The sequence below is a fragment of the Oncorhynchus mykiss genome, unplaced genomic scaffold, assembly GCF_013265735.2.
Source record: "Oncorhynchus mykiss isolate Arlee unplaced genomic scaffold, USDA_OmykA_1.1 un_scaffold_87, whole genome shotgun sequence".
NCBI lineage: Eukaryota > Metazoa > Chordata > Actinopteri > Salmoniformes > Salmonidae > Oncorhynchus > Oncorhynchus mykiss.
The window spans coordinates 1,114,568-1,134,332 of record NW_023493659.1 but is presented as its reverse complement, the minus strand read 5'-3'; the positions used below and the strand labels follow the sequence as shown (position 1 = coordinate 1,134,332).

Here is a 19,765-nt window from a genome sequence, read left to right as displayed (position 1 = left end):
CCAAGGGAGTTCCCCAGGGCTAGATCCTAGGCCCCACGCTCTTCTCAATTTACATCAACAACATAGCTCAGGAGGTAGGAAGCTCTCTCATCCATTTATATGCAGATGATACAGTCTTATACTGAGCTGGCCCCTCCCTGGATTTTGTGTTAATCGCTCTACACAACGCTTTCTTAGTGTCCAACAAGCTTTCTCTGCCCTTAACCTTGTTCTGAACACCTCCAAAACAACGGTCATGTGGTTTGGTAAGAAGAATGCCCCTCTCCCCACAGGTGTGATTACTACATCTGAGAGTTTAGAGATTGAGGTAGTCACCTAATACAAGTACTTGGGAGTATGGCTAGACGGTACACTGTCCTTCTCTCAGCACATATCAAAGCTGCAGGCTAAAGTTAAATCTAGACTTGGTTTCCTCCATCGTAATCGCTCCTCTTTAACCCCTGCTACCAAACTAACCCTGATTCAGATGACCATCCTAGCTAGATTACGGAGACATAATTTATAGATTGGCAGGTAAGGGTGCTCTCGAGCGGCTAGATGTTCTTTACCATTCGGCAATCGGATTTGCCACCAATGCTTCCTATAGAACACATCACTGCACTCTATACTTCTCTGTAAACGTGTCATCTCTGTATACCCGTCGCAAGACCCACTGGTTGATACTTATTTATAAAACCCTCTGAGGCCTCACACACCCCTATCTGAGATATCTACTGCAGCCCTCATCCTCCACACAACACCCGTTCTGCCAGTCACATTCTGTTAAAGGTCCCCAAAGCACACACATCCCTGGGTCGCTCCTCTTTTCAGTTTCTTGCAGCTAGCAACTGGAACGAGCTGCAACAAACACTCAAATTGGACAGTTTTATCTCAATCTCTTCCCTCAAAGACTCAATCATGGACTCTTACTGATGGTTGTGGCTGCTTTGCGTGATGTATTGTTGTCTCTAACTTCTTGTGCTGTTGTCTGTGCCCAATAATGTTTCTACCATGTTTTGTGCTGCTACCATGTTGTGTTACTGCCATGTTGTGTTGCTGCCATGTTGTTGTCATGTTGTGTTGCTGCCATGCTGTGTTGTCATGTTGTGTTGCTGCCATGTTGTTGTCATGTTGTGTTGCTGCCATGTTGTTGTCATGTTGTGTTGCTGCCATGCTGTGTTGTCATGTTGTGTTGCTACCATGCTGTGTTGCTGCCATGTTGTTGTCATGTTGTGTTGCTGTCATGTTGTGTTGCTACCATGCTGTGTTGTCATGTGTTGCTACCATGCTGTGTTGTAAAGTATTGCTACCATGCTGTGTTGTCATGTTGTGTTGCTGCCATGTTGTTGTCATGTTGTGTTGCTGCCATGTTGTTGTCATGTTGTGTTGCTACCATGCTGTGTTGTCATGTGTTGCTACCATGCTGTGTTGTCATGTGTTGCTACCATGCTGTGTTGTCATGTTGTGTTGCTGCCATGCTGTGTTGTCATGTGTTGCTGCCATGCTGTGTTGTCATGTGTTGCTGCCATGCTGTGTTGTCATGTTGTGTTGCTACCATGATGTGCTGCCATGTGTTGCTGCCATGTTATGTTGTTGTCTTAGGTCTCTCTTCATGTTGTGTTGCTACCATGATGTGCTGCCATGTGTTGCTGCCATGTTATGTTGTTGTCTTAGGTCTCTCTTCATGTTGTGTTGCTACCATGCTGTGTTGTCATGTGTTGCTACCATGCTGCATTGTCATGTGTTGCTGCCATGCTGTGTTGTCATGTGTTGCTGCCATGCTGTGTTGTCATGTGTTGCTGCTATGCTGTGTTGTCATGTGTTGCTGCCATGCTGTGTTGACATGTGCTGCTGCAATGCTGTGTTGTCATGTGTTGCTACCATGATGTGTTGTCATGTGTTACTGCCATGCTATGTTATGTTGTTGTCTTAGGTCTCTCTTCATGTTGTGTTACTGCCATGTTGTGTTGTCATGTGTTACTGCCATGCTATGTTATGTTGTTGTCTTAGGTCTCTCTTCATGTTGTGTTGCTACCATGCTGTGTTGTCATGTGTTACTGCCATGCTATGTTATGTTGTTGTCTTAGGTCTCTCTTCATGTTGTGTTACTGCCATGCCATGTTATGTTGTTGTCTTAGGTCTCTCTTCATGTTGTGTTGCTACCATGCTGTGTTGTCATGTGTTACTGCCATGCTATGTTATGTTGTTGTCTTAGGTCTCTCTTCATGTTGTGTTACTGCCATGCTATGTTATGTTGTTGTCTTAGGTCTCTCTTCATGTTGTGTTACTGCCATGCTATGTTGTTGTCTTAGGTCTCTCTTCATGTTGTGTTACTGCCATGCTATGTTGTTGTCTTAGGTCTCTCTTCATGTTGTGTTACTGCCATGCTATGTTGTTGTCTTAGGTCTCTCTTCATGTTGTGTTACTGCCATGCTATGTTATGTTGTTGTCTTAGGTCTCTCTTCATGTTGTGTTACTGCCATGCCATGTTATGTTGTTGTCTTAGGTCTCTCTTCGTCTTGTCTTTTGTTGTGATGTGTGTTTTGTCCTATATTTTGTATTTATTTTTTATTTTTAATCCCAGCCCCCATCCCGCAGTCTTTTTCCTTCTAGTAGGCCGTCATTGTAAATAAGAATTTGTTCTTAACTGACTTGTCTAGTTAAATAAAGGTTAAATAAAATAAAGGTTATATAAAAAGGGTTAGGGTTACGACTGGGATCGAACACGCAACCTTCTGATCCAGAGTAGGATAGCCATAGCCAGCTAGCTAACAATCTCTGTTGGATATCTGTAGCCAGCTAGCTAACATAGCATCACTCTCTGTCGGATAGCCATAGTCAGCTAGCTAACATAGCATCACTCTCTGTTGGATAGCCATAGCCAGCTAGCTAACATAGCATCACTCTCTGTTGGATAGCCATAGCCAGCTAGCTAACATAGCATCACTCTCTGTTGGATAGCCATAGCCAGCTAGCTAACATAGCATCACTCTCTGTTGGATAGCCATAGTCAGCTAGCTAATATAGCAACACTCTCTGTTTGAACCAGGTGTTTGAGTAGGCTAAACTAGCTAGCTGCATTCGCTAGCTAAGTAACTAAGTAAATTATATGAAACATAAACATAAAATATATATATATATATATACAGTACCAGTCAAAAGTTTGGACACACCTACTCATTTGAGGGGTTTTCTTTATTTTTTTACTATTTTCTACATTGTAGAATAATACATCAAAACTATTAAATAACACATATGGAATCATCTGGTAACCAAAAAAGTGTTTAAAAAATCTACATATATTTTATATTTGAGATTCTTAAAAGTAGCCACCCTTTGCCTTGATGACAGCTTTGTACACTCTTCGCATTCTCTCAACAGTTTCACCTGGAATGCTTTTCCAGCAGTCTTGAAGGAGTTCCCATATATGCTGATTACTTGTTGCTCTCAGGGTTCCAGGTAAAACCCAAATGCAGACTGTGTTGAAGTAACAAAGTTTGTTACAGCAACAGGGGCAGGCAAACAACATGTCAAGGCAGGCAGGGATCGATAATCCAGAGTAGAGGCAAAGGTACAGTGTCAGGGGCATGCAGAGTGGTCAGGCAGGTGGTCAGGACAGACAAGTGTCAAAACCAGGAGGGCGAGAAAAAGAGAGACTTGGAAAAAACAGAAGCTGAGACAAAACGCTGGTTAGAGGGAAGGAAGCTATACTGTAACATTGATGCTGTTGACCCGGATCACTGGTTGCTGCGGAAAAGGAGGAGGTCAAAAGGGGGGTGAGTGTAACCGATGTGAAATGGTTAGCGGCGGTGGTGCGCGCTAATAGCGTTTCAATCGGTGATGTCACTCGCTCTGAGATCTGAAGTAGTTGTTCCCCTTGCTCTGCAAGAGCCGCGACTTTTGTGGCACGATGGGTAACGATGCTTCGTGGGTGTCAGTTGTCTATGTGTGCAGAGGGTCCCTGGTTCGAGCCCGGGGCGAGGGGACGGAAGTTATACTGTTACACAAGGACAGGTGAAACAAATCAGGGCGTGACAGTTGCCTGCTTTTCCTTCACTCTGCGGTCCAACTCATCCCAAACCATCTGAATTGGGTTGAGGTCGGGTGATTGTGGAGGCCAGGTCTTCTGATGCAGCCCTCCATCACTCTCCTTCTTGGTCAAATAGCCCTTACACAGCCTGGAGGTGTGTTGGGTCATTGTCCTGTTGAAAAACGCAAACCAGATGGGATGGCGTATCGCTGCAGAATGCTGTGGAAGCCATGCTGGTTAAGCCTTGAATTCTAAATAAATCACTGATGGTGTCACCAGCAAAGCACCCCCACACCATCACACCCCCACACCATCACACCATCACACCCCCACACCATCACACCCCCACACCATCACACCATCACACCCCCACACCATCACACCACCACACCATCACACCCCCACACCATCACACCCCCACACCATCACATCCCCACACCATCACACCCCCACACCATCTCACCATCAAATCTCCACACCATCACACCCCCACACCCCCACACCCCCACACCATCACACCCCCACACCCCCACACCATCACACCATCACACCCCCACACCATCACACCCCCACACCCCCACACCATCACACCCCCACACCATCACACCCCCAATCCATCACACCCCCACACCATCACACCCCCACACCATCACACCATCACACCCCCACACCATCACACCCCCACACCATCACACCCCCACAACCCCACACCATCACACACCCACACCATCACACCCCCACACCATCACACCATCACACCCCCACACCATCACACCCCCACACCCCCACACCATCACACCCTTGTTTTGTTACTGGCCCAACGCTCTAACAACTAGGCTACCTGCCACCCCAGGTCAATTGGAGGTGTACCTGTGGATGTATTTCAAGGCCTACCTTAAAACTCAGTGCCTCTTTGCTTGACATCATGGGAAAATCAAAAGAAATCAGCCAAGACCTCAGAAAAATTTTTGTAGACCTCCACAAGTCTGGTTCATCCTTTGGAGCATTTTCCAAATGCCTGAAGGTACCACGTTCATCTGTACAAACAATAGTACGCAAGTATAAACACAATTAGACCACGCAGACGTCATACCACTCAGGAAGGAGACGCGTTCTGTCTCCTAGAGATGAAAGTACTTTGGTGCGAAAAGTGCAAATCAATCGCAGAACAACAGGAAAGGACTTTGTGAAGATGCTGGAGGAAACAAGTACAAAAGTATCTATATCCACAGTAAAACAAGTTCTATATCGATATAACCTGAAAGTCCGCTCAGCAAGGAAGAAGCCACTGCTCCAAAACCGCCAATAAAAATCCAGACTACGGTTTGCAACTGCACATGGGGACAAAGATCGTACTTTTTGGAGAAATGTCCTCTGGTTTGATAAAATACAAATGTAACTGTTTGGCCTTAATGACCATCGTTACGTTTGGAGGAAAAGGGGGGAAAGGGGGGGCTTGCAAGCCGAAGAACACCATCCCAACCGTGGAGCATCATGTTGTGGGGGTGCTTTGCTGCAGGAGTGACTGGTGCACTTCACAAAATAGATGGACATGAGGAAAGGAAAATTATGTGGATATATTGAAGCAACATCTCAAGACATCAGTCAGGAAGTTAAAGCTAGGTCGCAAATGGGTCTTCCAAATGGACAATGACCCCAAGCATACTTCCGAAGCAAAATGGCTTAAGGACAACAAAGTCAAGGTATTGGGGTGGCCATCAGAAAGCCCTGATCTCAACCCTACAGAAAATTTGTGGGCAGAACTGAAAAAGCGTGTGCGAGCAAGGAGGCCTACAAACCTGACTCAGTTACACCAGCTCTGTCAGGAGGAATGGGCCGAAATTCCCACTTATTGTGGGAAGCTTGTGGAAGGATACCCGAAACGTTTGACCCTAATTGAGTGTATGTAAACTTCTGACCCACTGGGAATGTGATGAAAGAAATAAAAGCTCAAATAAATCATTCTCTCTACTATTATTCTGACATTTCACATTCTTAAAATAAAGTGGTGATCCTAACTGACATAAGACAGGGGATTTTACTAAGATTAAATATCAGGAATTGTGAAAAACTGAGTTTAAATGTATTTGGCAAAGGTGTATGTGTCACACCCTGACCTAACCAAAATAATAAAGAAAACAAAGATAACTAAGGCCAGGGCGTGACAGTGTGTAAACCTCCGACTTCAACTGTATATACTACAAAATATATCTGTCTCTCCTCTGTCTCTGTCTCTCCTCTGTCTCTGTCTCTCCTCTGTCTCTGTCTCTCCTCTGTCTCTGTCTCTCCTCTGTCTCTGTCTCTCCTCTGTCTCTGTCTCTCCTCTGTCTCTGTCTCTCCTCTGTCTCTCCTCTGTCTCTGTCTCTCCTCTGTCTCTCCTCTGTCTCTGTCTCTCCTCTGTCTCTGTCTCTCCTCTGTCTCTGTCTCTCCTCTGTCTCTGTCTCTCCTCTGTCTCTGTCTGTCCTCTGCCTCTGTCTCTCCTCTGTCTCTGTCTCTCCTCTGTCTCTGTCTCTCCTCTGTCTCTGTCTCTCCTCTGTCTCTGTCTCTCCTCTGTCTCTGTCTCTCTCGCTTAATTTAGGAAGAAATGAATGTGTAAAAAACTGTTCAACTATTGTCTTTCTCTCTCTTTGCTAGAGAGATGCTTTCAGTACTAGATTCATACTCTGATCCTTTGATTGGGTGGACAACATGTCAGTTCATGCTGCAAGAGCTCTGATAGGTTGGAGGACGTCCTCTGGAAGTTGTCATAATTACTGTGTAAGTCTATGGAAGTGAGTGAAAACCATGAGCCTCTTAGGTTTTGTATTGAAGTCAATGTACCCAGAGGAGGACAGACACTAGCTGTCCTCCAGCTACACCATGGTGCTACCCTACAGAGTACTGGTGAGGCTACTGTAGACCTTCATTGCAAAACAACAGTGTGTTCTAATCAATTATTTGGTGATGTGAATATATTCAGTATAGTTTTATCTAAAAAAAATATAACATTTTTAATGTTTCACTATTTTTATTTTCATGAAATTCACTGAGTAGGATGGTCCTCCCCTTCCTCCTCTGAGGAGCCTCCACTGATGGACATCCATCCACCAACTCAGTCCACAAAACCCCAGCCTACTTGATGGTAATAGCGCTCACTTTTCCCCCTAGTGACAGGTTTTGAAAGCAATGCCCCATGTCCTCGGGACATGGCTAGACGTCCAATTTCTTGGTCAATCTTGAATGACCTGGCTGGTTCTCTGTAAGGTGAGAGCAGCGTGTGAAGTAAGAGAGAACTTAGAGGAGAGGCTGGACCTGCTCTCTCTTCTGACCAACCGTCCTAAAAACAGGCAGCGGACTGCCCCAAGCATCATGCAGGGTACCCTCATCTCTCCACCCCTTCACTCCCCTGCCCGTGTGTGTCTGTGTGTGTCTGTGTGTGTCTGTGTGTGTGTGTTACTCACAGCAGTTGGTGACAGCGAAGCTGTTGGCAACCTCCAGGTTGTCTATGTGAGGAGTGAGGCGGAAGTCCTGGGTTCCATACTGGACCATTCCAATCCGGAACGCACTATACTCCTGATCAGCACCGCGTGGGAACAGCCCTCCTACACACACACACACACACACACACACACACACACACACACACACACACACACACACACACACACACACACACACACACAGAACCCCCCCCCCCCACACACAAGGAGAATGTTTGGCTGGTTATCTAGGTAGTCTGGCAGTACTCTGGGAGAATGTTTAGCTGGTTATCTAGCTAGTCTGGCAGTACTCTGGGAGAATGTTTAGCTGGTTATCTAGCTAGTCTGGCAGTACTCTGGGAGAATGTTTAGCTGGTTATCTAGCTAGTCTGGCAGTACTCTGGGAGAATGTTTAGCTGGTTATCTAGCTAGTCTTGCAGTACTCTGGGAGAATGTTTAGCTGGTTATCTAGCTAGTCTGGCAGTACTCTGGGAGAATGTTTAGCTGGATATCTAGCCGGTCTGGCAGTACTCTGTATGTTGTTTCCCTGTCTTCTGTGGTTCAACTTTCTGACGTTGTCTACCCAGAACGGCTTGGTTACGAAATAGTCTGATTCTGTCTGTATTAAACAGAGATCTTCTTTAGAAACACTGATTCTGTCTGTATTAAACAGAGAGAATGTTTAGAAACACTCTAATTCTGTCTGTATTAAACAGAGAGAATGTTTAGAAACACTGATTCTGTCTGTATTAAACAGAGAGAATGTTTAGCAACACTCTGATTCTGTCTGTATTAAACAGAGAGAATGTTTAGAAACACTATGATTCTGTCTGTATTAAACAGAGATCTTCTTTAGAAACACTGATTCTGTCTGTATTAAACAGAAAGAATGTTTAGAAACACTCTGATTCTGTCTGTATTAAACAGAGATCTTCTTTAGAAACACTGATTCTGTCTGTATTAAACAGAGAGAATGTTTAGAAACACTCTGATTCTGTCTGTATTAAACAGAGAGAATGTTTAGAAACACTGATTCTGTCTGTATTAAACAGAGAGAATGTTTAGAAACACTCTGATTCTGTCTGTATTAAACAGAGATCTTCTTTAGAAACACTGATTCTGTCTGTATTAAACAGAGATCTTCTTTAGAAACACTCTGTGTCTGTATTAAACAGAGAGAATGTTCAGCTGCATCAACATCTACATATTTCCATGACCATCCATATTGAACTGAAACAGCCATCCATATTGAACTGAAACAGCCATCCATATTGAACTGAAACAGCATCCATATTGAACTGAAACAGCCATCCATATTGAACTGAAACAGCCATCCATATTGAACTGAAACAGCCATCCATATTGAACTGAAACAGCCATCCATATTGAACTGAAACAGCCATCCATATTGAACTGAAACAGCCATCCATATTGAACTGAAACAGCCTTCCATATCTATCTCAAACAGCCATATTGAACTGAAACAGCCTTCCATATCTATCTCAAACAGCCATATTGAACTGAAACAGCCTTCCATATCTATCTCAAACAGCCATATTGAACTGAAACAGCCATCCATATTGAACTGAAACAGCCTTCCATATCTATCTCAAACAGACATATTGAACTGAAACAGCCGTCCATATTGAACTGAAACAGCCATCCATATTGAACTGAAACAGCCATCCATATAAAACTGAAACAGCCTTCCTTATTTATCTCAAACAGCCATATTGAACTGAAACAGCCTTCCATATCTATCTCAAACAGCCATATTGAACTGAAACAGCCATCCATATTGAACTGAAACAGCCATCCATATTGAACTGAAACAGCCATATTGAACTGAAACAGCCATCCATATTGAACTAAAACAGCCTCCCATATCCAACTCAAATAGCCATATTGAACTGAAACAGCCATATTGAACTGAAACTGCCATCCATATATAACTGAAACAGCCATATTGAACTGAAACAGCCATTCATATCTAACTGAAACAGCCATATTGAACTGAAACTGCCATATTGAACTGAAACTGCCATCCATATCTAACTGAAACAGCCATATTGAACTGAAACTGCCATATTGAACTGAAACTGCCATTCATATTGAACTGAAACAGACTTCCATATCTAACTCAAACAGCTATATTAAACTGAAACAACCTTCCATTTCTAACTCAAACAGCCATATTGAACTGAAACTGCCATATTGAACTGAAACAGCTATCCATATTGAACTGAAACAGCCATATTGATCTGAAACTTCCATGCATAATGAACTGAAACTTCCATGCATAATGAACTGAAACAGCCATGCATAATGAACTGAAACTGCCATTCATAATGAACTGAAACTTCCATTCATAATGAACTGAAACTTCCATTCATAATGAACTGAAACTGCCATTCATAATGAACTGAAACTGCCATGCATAATGAACTGAAACTGCCATGCATAATGAACTGAAACTGCCATATTGATCTGAAACTGCCATGCATAATGAACTGAAACTTCCATGCATAATGAACTGAAACTGCCATATTGATCTGAAACTGCCATGCATAATGAACTGAAACTGCCATGCATAATGAACTGAAACTGCCATGCATAATGAACTGAAACTTCCATGCATAATGAACTGAAACTGCCATGCATAATGAACTGAAACTTCCATGCATAATGAACTGAAACTGCCATATTGATCTGAAACTGCCATGCATAATGAACTGAAACTGCCATGCATAATGAACTGAAACTGCCATATTGATCTGAAACTGCCATGCATAATGAACTGAAACTTCCATGCATAATGAACTGAAACTGCCATGCATAATGAACTGAAACTTCCATATTGATCTGAAACTGCCATGCATAATGAACTGAAACTGCCATGCATAATGAACTGAAACGGCCATGCATAATGAACTGAAACGGCCATGCATAATGAACTGAAACTGCCATTCATAATGAACTGAAACTGCCATGCATAATGAACTGAAACTGCCATGCATAATGAACTGAAACGGCCATGCATAATGAACTGAAACGGCCATGCATAATGAACTGAAACTGCCATGCATAATGAACTGAAACGGCCATCCACATTTAACTGAAACTGCCATGCATAATGAACTGAAACTGCCATGCATAATGAACTGAAACTGCCATGCATAATGAACTGAAACTGCCATTCATAATGAACTGAAACTGCCATGCATAATGAACTGAAACTGCCATGCATAATGAACTGAAACTTCCATATTGATCTGAAACTGCCATGCATAATGAACTGAAACTGCCATGCATAATGAACTGAAACTGCCATTCATAATGAACTGAAACTGCCATGCATAATGAACTGAAACTTCCATGCATAATGAACTGAAACTGCCATGCATAATGAACTGAAACTTCCATATTGATCTGAAACTGCCATGCATAATGAACTGAAACTGCCATGCATAATGAACTGAAACGGCCATGCATAATGAACTGAAACGGCCATGCATAATGAACTGAAACTGCCATTCATAATGAACTGAAACTGCCATGCATAATGAACTGAAACTGCCATGCATAATGAACTAAAACGGCCATGGATAATGAACTGAAACGGCCATGCATAATGAACTGAAACTGCCATGCATAATGAACTGAAACGGCCATCCACATTTAACTGAAACTGCCATGCATAATGAACTGAAACTGCCATGCATAATGAACTGAAACTGCCATGCATAATGAACTGAAACTGCCATGCATAATGAACTGAAACGGCCATGCATAATGAACTGAAACTGCCATGCATAATGAACTGAAACTGCCATGCATAATGAACTGAAACGGCCATGCATAATGAACTGAAACGGCCATGCATAATGAACTGAAACTGCCATGCATAATGAACTGAAACTGCCATGCATAATGAACTGAAACGGCCATGCATAATGAACTGAAACTGCCATGCATAATGAACTGAAACGGCCATGCATAATGAACTGAAACGGCCATCCACATTTAACTGAACAGACACATTTAATTGAAATAGATATATTGAACTAAAACCGACATATTGAACTGAAACAGACCTATTTAACTATCAGTCTATGAGAAGTCACTGTGAGGTTGTCTGGAACAGGCCTTGAATCACTGACTGCTGTTACTGTATAATAATAACCATAATAATACCAATAATAATCCTAATCAAGGCCTGGTATGATACCCAGTTCTGTCTTCCATGATAATGCAGCAGGAAGCAGAACTCATCATTAATAATAGCATCTTTAAATCTGTTTTAAAGACCAGGCCTTGAACCCCTTCTGCCTTCTCAATAGCTTATATATACCCCATCACTCACTCTCTCCTTAATTCCCCTTCTCTCTCTCCTTCCTCATTATCTCCCTCTTGCTCTCCTCTCTTTCCCTCTCCGTCTCCCCCTTGTCTCTCCCTCCTCTCCCTCTCTTCCTCCTCCCCCGTTTCTCCCTCCCGCCATCTCAGATGCAGTGTAATGCAGATGAAACCACCGCTCCAGTGTTAGGCAGGCTAATAACCACACTACGTGTCAGTACACGGAGACAACATAGACCACTGTCTAATGCAATATATATATATATTTATATGTTATATGAATAATTTATTTTCAATATGTAATATATATGAATGTACCTACCGATCTGAACACTGGGAGAACCGCAGAGCGCCTCGCGTCTCAAGCAGATGACAGTTAGGAGAAACACGAGCAGCAGATTCCTCATCGTTGTTAGTTCAGACATTTCATACCGAGAGGCGTCGACATACATCCACTGAATAACGGCCCAGTACACCGAATAACGGTCAGTTCCTCCAGACAGGCACACAGACGGCTAATCAGACGGTCAGCATGGCGACCTGGTTACCGGACAGCAGAGGGAACCCACAGCAGGGGGTTGCGTGTCTAATGCACTGGTCTCAGGTCCTGTAGCGGTTCGGTCGTGGGAAGATCGCTCCGGCTCTGCGGATCTCTGGCTCTCTCTCTGTGTCTCTCTCTCTCTCTCTCTTTATGAGGCGCGCGAACACTGCTGGAGCCTTTTCATCGTCGATAGCGCGCGTACAGTTTCGGAATACCGATGAGAACGGAAAGAGCCGAGAGCAGCCGAGTCAGGTTGTTGGGGAAACAGTCCACATTACTGATGGGCATTCCGGCTCTTTTCAGTGAGCCGGATCGTTCTGCTCAGCTCTCTTTTGGCTCCCAAACGGCTCTTTAAAAAATACATGTTTTGTATTTTCTCAAGTCAAACACTTTGCGATAGTTTGACTATGATTGGTGTTAAAACAATTCTAATTAAATTATTAAATGAAATCATACTCTACCTTAACCACAATATATTTAAAAATGCATTGGTTTGTAATGAAAAAGAATGCTATTAAACATTTACATTTAAACTTTTTAATGTATATAAACAAGTGCATATAAATCTAACAATTCAAAACGAATACAATCAGCATAATATAACATTGCAATAACAATGTGCAAAACTGCAGCATCCCACTTAAAACATTAAACTGGTCCCTCTTTTCTCTCTTCTTTGTTGCCATGTTAAAACCAGCAGCGGTTTCTTCTCTCAGTAAATATTTATCCCGTTTTCGAGAAGACCCTCTCAGAGGGAACGGATGTGGCCGCTATGCAGAGTCTCCCTGTCATGACTTTAGTAAGCCGTGGGTAGACAGAGGCCTTGTTCTTCCACCAGCTCAGAGGATCTGCAGAGGGGCTCCTCCAAATAGGATCGAACCTCCATTATGTGATCTGCTGAGGGATTCCTTCGTGCTGCATCCCCATTTGCTCTCGTCAAACAGCATCCAAACAGCAGACGTTTGTGGCACTACTGCTGGTGCTTCTGCTCCATCTGCTCCTCTTCTTCCTGTTGCCCCGGTGCCTGAGCCAGCTGACTGCTGGGGCCGTCCCTCCCTCTTCCTCCTGTTGCCCTGGTGCCTGAGCCAGGTGACTGCTGGGGCCGTCCCTCCCTCTTCTTCCTGTTGCCCTGGTGCCTGAGCCAGCTGACTGCTGGGGCCATCCCTCCCTCTTCTTCCTGTTGCTCTGGTGCCTGAGCCAGCTGACTGCTGGGGCCGTCCCTCCCTGCTGCTGAGGTTATTCTGTGAAGAGCCTCATCAATCGCTCTGGCATCACTGAAAGCTAACTTCTTAAACCTGTTTAAAGGTCTTACTCACATTGGCTGCAGATAGTGTGATCACACAGTCTTCGGAACAGTTAGTGCTCTCATGTATGTTTCAGTGTTATTTGCCTCGAAGTGAGCATAGAAGTAGTTTAGCTCGTCTGGTAGGCTTGTGTCACTGGGCAGCTCTCCGCTGTGCTTCCCTTTGTAGTCTGTAATGGTTTGCAGGCCCTGTCACATCTGACATGCGTCAGAGCTGGTGTAGTATGATTCAATCTTAGTCCTGTATCAACGCTTCGTCTGTTTGATGGTTCATCGGAGGGTATAGCGGGATTTCTTATAAGCTTCCGGCTTAGAGTCTAGCCTTTAGCTCAGTGCGGATGCTGCCTGTAATCCATGGTTTCTGGTTGGGTATGTACGTATGGTCACTGTGGGGATGAAGTCATCAATGCACTTATTGATGAAACCAATGACTGATGTGGTGTACTCCTCAATGCCATCGGAGGATTCCCGGAACATATTCCAGTCTGTGCTGCAAAACAGTCCTGTAGCATCTGCTTCATCTGACCACTTTTTTATTGATCTAGTCACTGGTGCTTCCTGCTTTAATTTTTGCTTGTAAGCAGGAATCAGGAGGATATAATTATGGTCAGATTTGCCAAATGGAGGGCGAGGGAGAGCTTTGTACCCGTCTCTGTGTGTAGAGTAAAGGTGGTCAAGAGTTATTTTTTTTCTGGTTGCACATTTAACATTCTGATAAAAATTTGGTAAAACGGATTTAAGTTTCCTGGATTCTAGGAGCGCCGCCTCTGGGTGAGCGTTTTCTTGTTTGCTTATGGTGGAATACAGCTCATTCAATGCTGTCTTAATGCCAATCTCTGATCGTGGTGGTATGTAAACAGCTACAAAGAATACAGATGAAAACTCTTTAGGTAGGTAGTGTGGTCTACAGCTTATCATGAGATACTCTACCTCAGGCGAGCAATAGCTCGAGACTTCCTTAGATATCAGCACCAGCTGTTGTTTCCAAAAATACACAGACTGCCGCCCTTTGTCTTACCAGACGCCGCTGTTCTATCTTGCCGGTACATCGTATAACTAGCCAGCTATATGTTGATATTGTTGTCGTTCAGTAGTTTAATAGTTTGGTAGTTTAATCTTCTGCGTAACTCTGTCTGTCTTCTTCTCTGGCACCATCTCCGGCACCGAGGCCCTTCTCCCCCGATTACTCAGTTTGGCCGGACGGCCAGCTCTCGGAATAGTCTTGGTGGTTCCAATCTTCTTCCATTTAAGAATGATGGAGGCCATGGTGCTGCAGAAATGTACTGGTACCCAGATCTGTGCCTAGACACATTTCTGTCTCTGAGCTCTACGGACAATTCCTTCCATCTCATGGCTTGGTTTTTGCTTTGAGGTGCACTGTCAACTGTGCACTGTGGGACCTTATATAGACAGGTGTGCCCATTCCCAAATCATGTCCAATCAATTGAATTTACCACAGGTGGACTCCAATCAAGTTGTAGAAACATCTCAAGGATGATCAATGGAAACAGAATGAACCTGAGCTCAATTTTGAGTCTAATAGCAAAGGGTCTGAATACTTACGTGTAAATTTGCTAAACTAAAAACGTGTTTTCGCTTTGTCATTATGGGGTATTGTGTGTAGTATGATGAGGGGGAAATAACGATTTAATCCATTTTAGAATAATGCTGTAACGTAGGTAGGCAGACAGTATCTAGCTACAGCCATTTCTATCAGGCATCTTTATGCAAATATTCTACAGTAAAACCAGTTCATCAATTACAGTAAATTGTTGTATTATTGTTTCTCCTCAGTGTTAACTTGTAAACCTAGCTAGCTCGCTAGCTAGCCAATAATTGTTATTTACATCTGTTTGGAATCCTTTCTTGCATCATACCTATCATTTTGTGATATTTAAATGCATCCATGGCCATAATGATAACCAATATCAACCCTCGTCATTTATGTTACATAGCTAGTTAGTCAAATTATTTACAGTTACTGATGTTACACGTTTACTAACAATTTACAAATTCGAGGCGTGGCGCATAATGGCATCAGCATGCTCAGCTAGGCCAACCCAACGAGAGTGCTGCATACTCCCTTAAAAGACATTCGCTTGAAAAATGAGAAAAAAAGCGGCAATTGTACTATTTGTCCATCTTGAGACGCCACAGCCAATATACATGTCCTCCAAATAGTCCAAATGAATCTGAGATGACTCAGGAAATCTGGCATTCATTTTGACATTTCTTAGTCGTGCAATCTAACTAAGATGCTTGGTACAGTATTCCTCAATGGAACAATGTGCAGGAAAACGAGTTCTCTCTCTCAGTGAATGACAACAAAGACTTTATTGAAGAATCCCTACTGTTGACCAATCACCGACAAAGGGGCGTAGACTTCAGCTGCCTCCATAAAAAATATTGTTTGCCTGAATAGCTGAAAAAACCCTCCCCCAAGTTAAAAACTAGCAAAAACATCACAATATTAAGTCATAATATGTGCATGAACTCATCCAAACTGTTTCGGCTGGGAAGCATGCAGACGCCTTAACAAGTTAGCAGGCGCCAGGCTAACTAGCTAGCCAACTACAGTCATGTGCTATTGTTGCTGGTAAACCTAGCTTTAGGTGGCTAGTTGTAACATTGTTGCTTGCTGTTTAGTAGTCATATCTACAACTTAAAAGAGAGGAAGTTTTACAATTGAGATGCAATAGATCTGATTGTAAAACCTCTGCTTTTTAGTCATAGATATGGCTACCTGTAGTTGTTTAGCTAACTTAGCTTGCTAGACTAGCTAGCTACCTATGATAGCAAACTGATTTATTTTTTTATTTCCCCACACTGTAACACAGTAGTACTGTATGTTAGCCAGCAATACAGCAATACACAATATGGTTTTCAGTAGATAAACTCAAGTTAGCTAGCTAGGTGGCTTGCAGGAAAAATAACTTGGCTAGCCACCATATTTTTTCGTCTGCACTCTTGATGCTAGCATCAGCTGTAGCTGAGCTTCTATTGTTAGCTAAATCCAACTCTTTGTTTCTCCGCTATATTCTGGTTGAAACATGTTTGGTTGAATGTCACCATGTAGGTAATAGAACATCAAAAAATGCTCCATTGTCAAATTTGTGTTGATGAAAGGAATCACTAGAAGCTATTGCGGTCTGGTCAGTTCTTTCAGTTTTGCCCAAAGGATTGTGTTGTTAGTGGTCACCTCCCTTTCAGAAAAGCCTGCCTTGGGGGAGGGACAGGGCCAGAGCACGAAGCACCGCCCCACGAGTTGTAGTCTTTCAGGGACCGGAACGCGTGTCAGCTTGTATATTTAACAATTAATCTGCCGATATGAACATCGTTGAAAGACGTCCAATGACTCTATCAAACAAGGACAACCACATCTACAGTAGTGTGATCAGTAGAGCCTTATAGTGTGATCAGTAGAGCCTTATAGTGTGATCAGTAGAGCCTTATAGTGTGATCAGTAGAACATAGAGCCTTATAGTGTGATCAGTAGAGCCTTATAGTGTGATCAGTATAACATAGAGCCTTATAGTGTGATCAGTATAACATAGAGCCTTATAGTGTGATCAGTATAACATAGAGCCTTATAGTGTGATCAGTAGAACATAGAGCCTTCTAGTGTGATCAGTAGAGCCTTATAGTGTGATCAGTAGAGCCTTATAGTGTGATCAGTATAACATAGAGCCTTATAGTGTGATCAGTATAACATAGAGCCTTATAGTGTGATCAGTATAACATAGAGCCTTATAGTGTGATCAGTAGAGCCTTATAGTGTGATCAGTATAACATAGAGCCTTATAGTGTGATCAGTAGAACATAGAGCCTTCTAGTGTGATCAGTAGAGCCTTATAGTGTGATCAGTAGAGCCTTATAGTGTGATCAGTATAACATAGAGCCTTATAGTGTGATCAGTATAACATAGAGCCTTATAGTGTGATCAGTATAACATAGAGCCTTATAGTGTCATCAGTATAACATAGAGCCTTATAGTGTGATCAGTAGAGCCTTATAGTGTTGATCAGTATAACATAGAGCCTTACAGTGTGATCAGTATAACATAGAGCCTTTTAGTGTGATCAGTATAACATAAAGCCTTATTGTGTGATCAGTAGAGCCTTATAGTGTGATCAGTAGAGCCTTATAGTGTGATCCTTCGTGCCACAAAGCAGGACTACATTTATTTTCAGACACCTGTCCCCCCCCCCCCCCCCCCCCCCCCCCCCCCCCCCCCCCCCCCCCCCTCAATACACAGGAAGCAGTCATAGGGTGTATCATTCAGCGCGAAGCCCAGACCTGCCTTCATCCTGGGCAATTATCTGTGAAACACATCTAACTGACCTAGAAATGCCTCAGACGTGATGAAAACAAGTCCAGGTTCCCCCAGGGTGAAAACCCTTTTACCGTGTGTGTGTGTGTGTGTGTGTGTGTGTGTGTGTGTGATGATACATGAGATATCTAGTAGATATATGAAACAAGTGCTCATTAAAAAGGTAACCCTTCACCAGGCACCATCAGACTGGTCCCAAATCTGGCCAGTCCACTACTTACTAAAACTTCATACGGTGTACTAATCTGGCCTGTCCACTACTTACTAAAACTTCATACTGTGTACTAATCTGGCCTGTCCACTACTTACTAAAACTTCATACTGTGTACTAATCTTACTACATGCTATTTAGAACAGACTGTTTAGTGAAATGTATGCAATATGCCACGGCAGAAATGTGCTACTTTTGGTGCGTTCATTACAACTGGGGAAATCGGAGAAGCTGTGAGATGGTGCCCCAAGTTTTTGACATGTAATTCTGAGTTCAATGACCGTTCAAAACTATTTTTTCCAGTCAGAGAACATATTTTTCCAGAGTTCCTTGTTTTCTTGAACAAACCTTCAGTTACGGCTTCAACCAGTGGGGCTACAACTTTTGTGTTGTTGTTTTGGGCTAATATTAGCTAAGTATCTAACATTTCAAACAACGTATTTGGACAAAACTTGAATGTACTGATGTATGTACAGTTGAACAGTCATCTGATTCCACGGTGGGAAGAGTGTCTGCGGGTTTTCGCTCCTCCCTTGTACTTGATTGATGAATTAAGGTCACTAATTTGTAAGGAACTCCCCTCACCTGGTTGTCTAGGTCTCAGTAAGGAACTCCCCTCACCTGGTTGTCCAGGTCTCAGTAAGGAACTCCCCTCACCTGGTTGTCTAGGTCTCAGTAAGGAACTCCCCTCACCTGGTTGTCTAGGTCTCAGTAAGGAACTCCCCTCACCTGGTTGTCTAGGTCTCAGTAAGGAACTCCCCTCACCTGGTTGTCTAGGTCTCAGTAAGGAACTCCCCTCACCTGGTTGTCTAGGTCTCAGTAAGGAACTCCCCTCACCTGGTTGTCTAGGTCTCAGTAAGGAACTCCCCTCACCTGGTTGTCTAGGTCTCAGTAAGGAACTCCCCTCACCTGGTTGTCCGGGTCTCAGTAAGGAACTCCCCTCACCTGGTTGTCTAGGTCTCAGTAAGGAACTCCCCTCACCTGGTTGTCTAGGTCTCAGTAAGGAACTCCCCTCACCTGGTTGTCTAGGTCTCAGTAAGGAACTCCCCTCACCTGGTTGTCTGGGTCTCAGTAAGGAACTCCCCTCACCTGGTTGTCTAGGTCTCAGTAAGGAACTCCCCTCACCTGGTTGTCCAGGTCTCAGTAAGGAACTCCCCTCACCTGGTTGTCTAGGTCTCAGTAAGGAACTTCCCTCACCTGGTTGTTGGGGTCTCAGTAAGGAACTCCCCTCACCTGGTTGTTGGGGTCTCAGTAAGGAACTCCCCTCACCTGGTTGTCCAGGTCTCAGTAAGAAACTGTGTGTGGTGAGCTTGTGTGTGTGCTAACCCTAACCCTAAGTGGGTGCTACTACTCTGAGCTGTGTGTGCTAACCCTAACCCTAAGTGGGTGCTACTACTCTGAGCTGTGTGTGCTAACCCTAACCCTAAGTGGGTGCTACTACTCTGAGCTGTGTGTGCTAACCCTAACCCTAAGTGGGTGCTACTACTCTGAGCTGTGTGTGCTAACCCTAACCCTAAGTGGGTGCTACTACTCTGAGCTGTGTGTGCTAACCCTAACCCT

The 19,765-nt window shown here is 43.6% G+C and overlaps 1 protein-coding gene across 6 annotated transcripts in view; it reads right to left on the bottom strand.

The window, feature by feature from the left end:
• Positions 1-12,515, bottom strand: part of LOC110515175 (glutamate receptor 2-like) — a 64,004-nt gene extending 51,489 nt beyond the window's left edge. For all 6 annotated transcript variants that reach the window (XR_005041630.1, XM_036971958.1, XM_036971959.1 and 3 more), the window contains exons 1-2: positions 12,143-12,515; positions 7,450-7,590 (exon numbers count right to left, since the gene is read on the bottom strand). Coding sequence is in view for 5 of the 6 variants with exons in the window: in XM_036971958.1 (XP_036827853.1) it covers positions 7,450-7,590; positions 12,143-12,272 (271 nt within the window). In the remaining variant the exon portion in view is untranslated. The remainder of the gene's footprint in view (positions 1-7,449; positions 7,591-12,142) is intronic.
• Between the last annotated feature and the right edge of the window lie 7,250 nt (positions 12,516-19,765).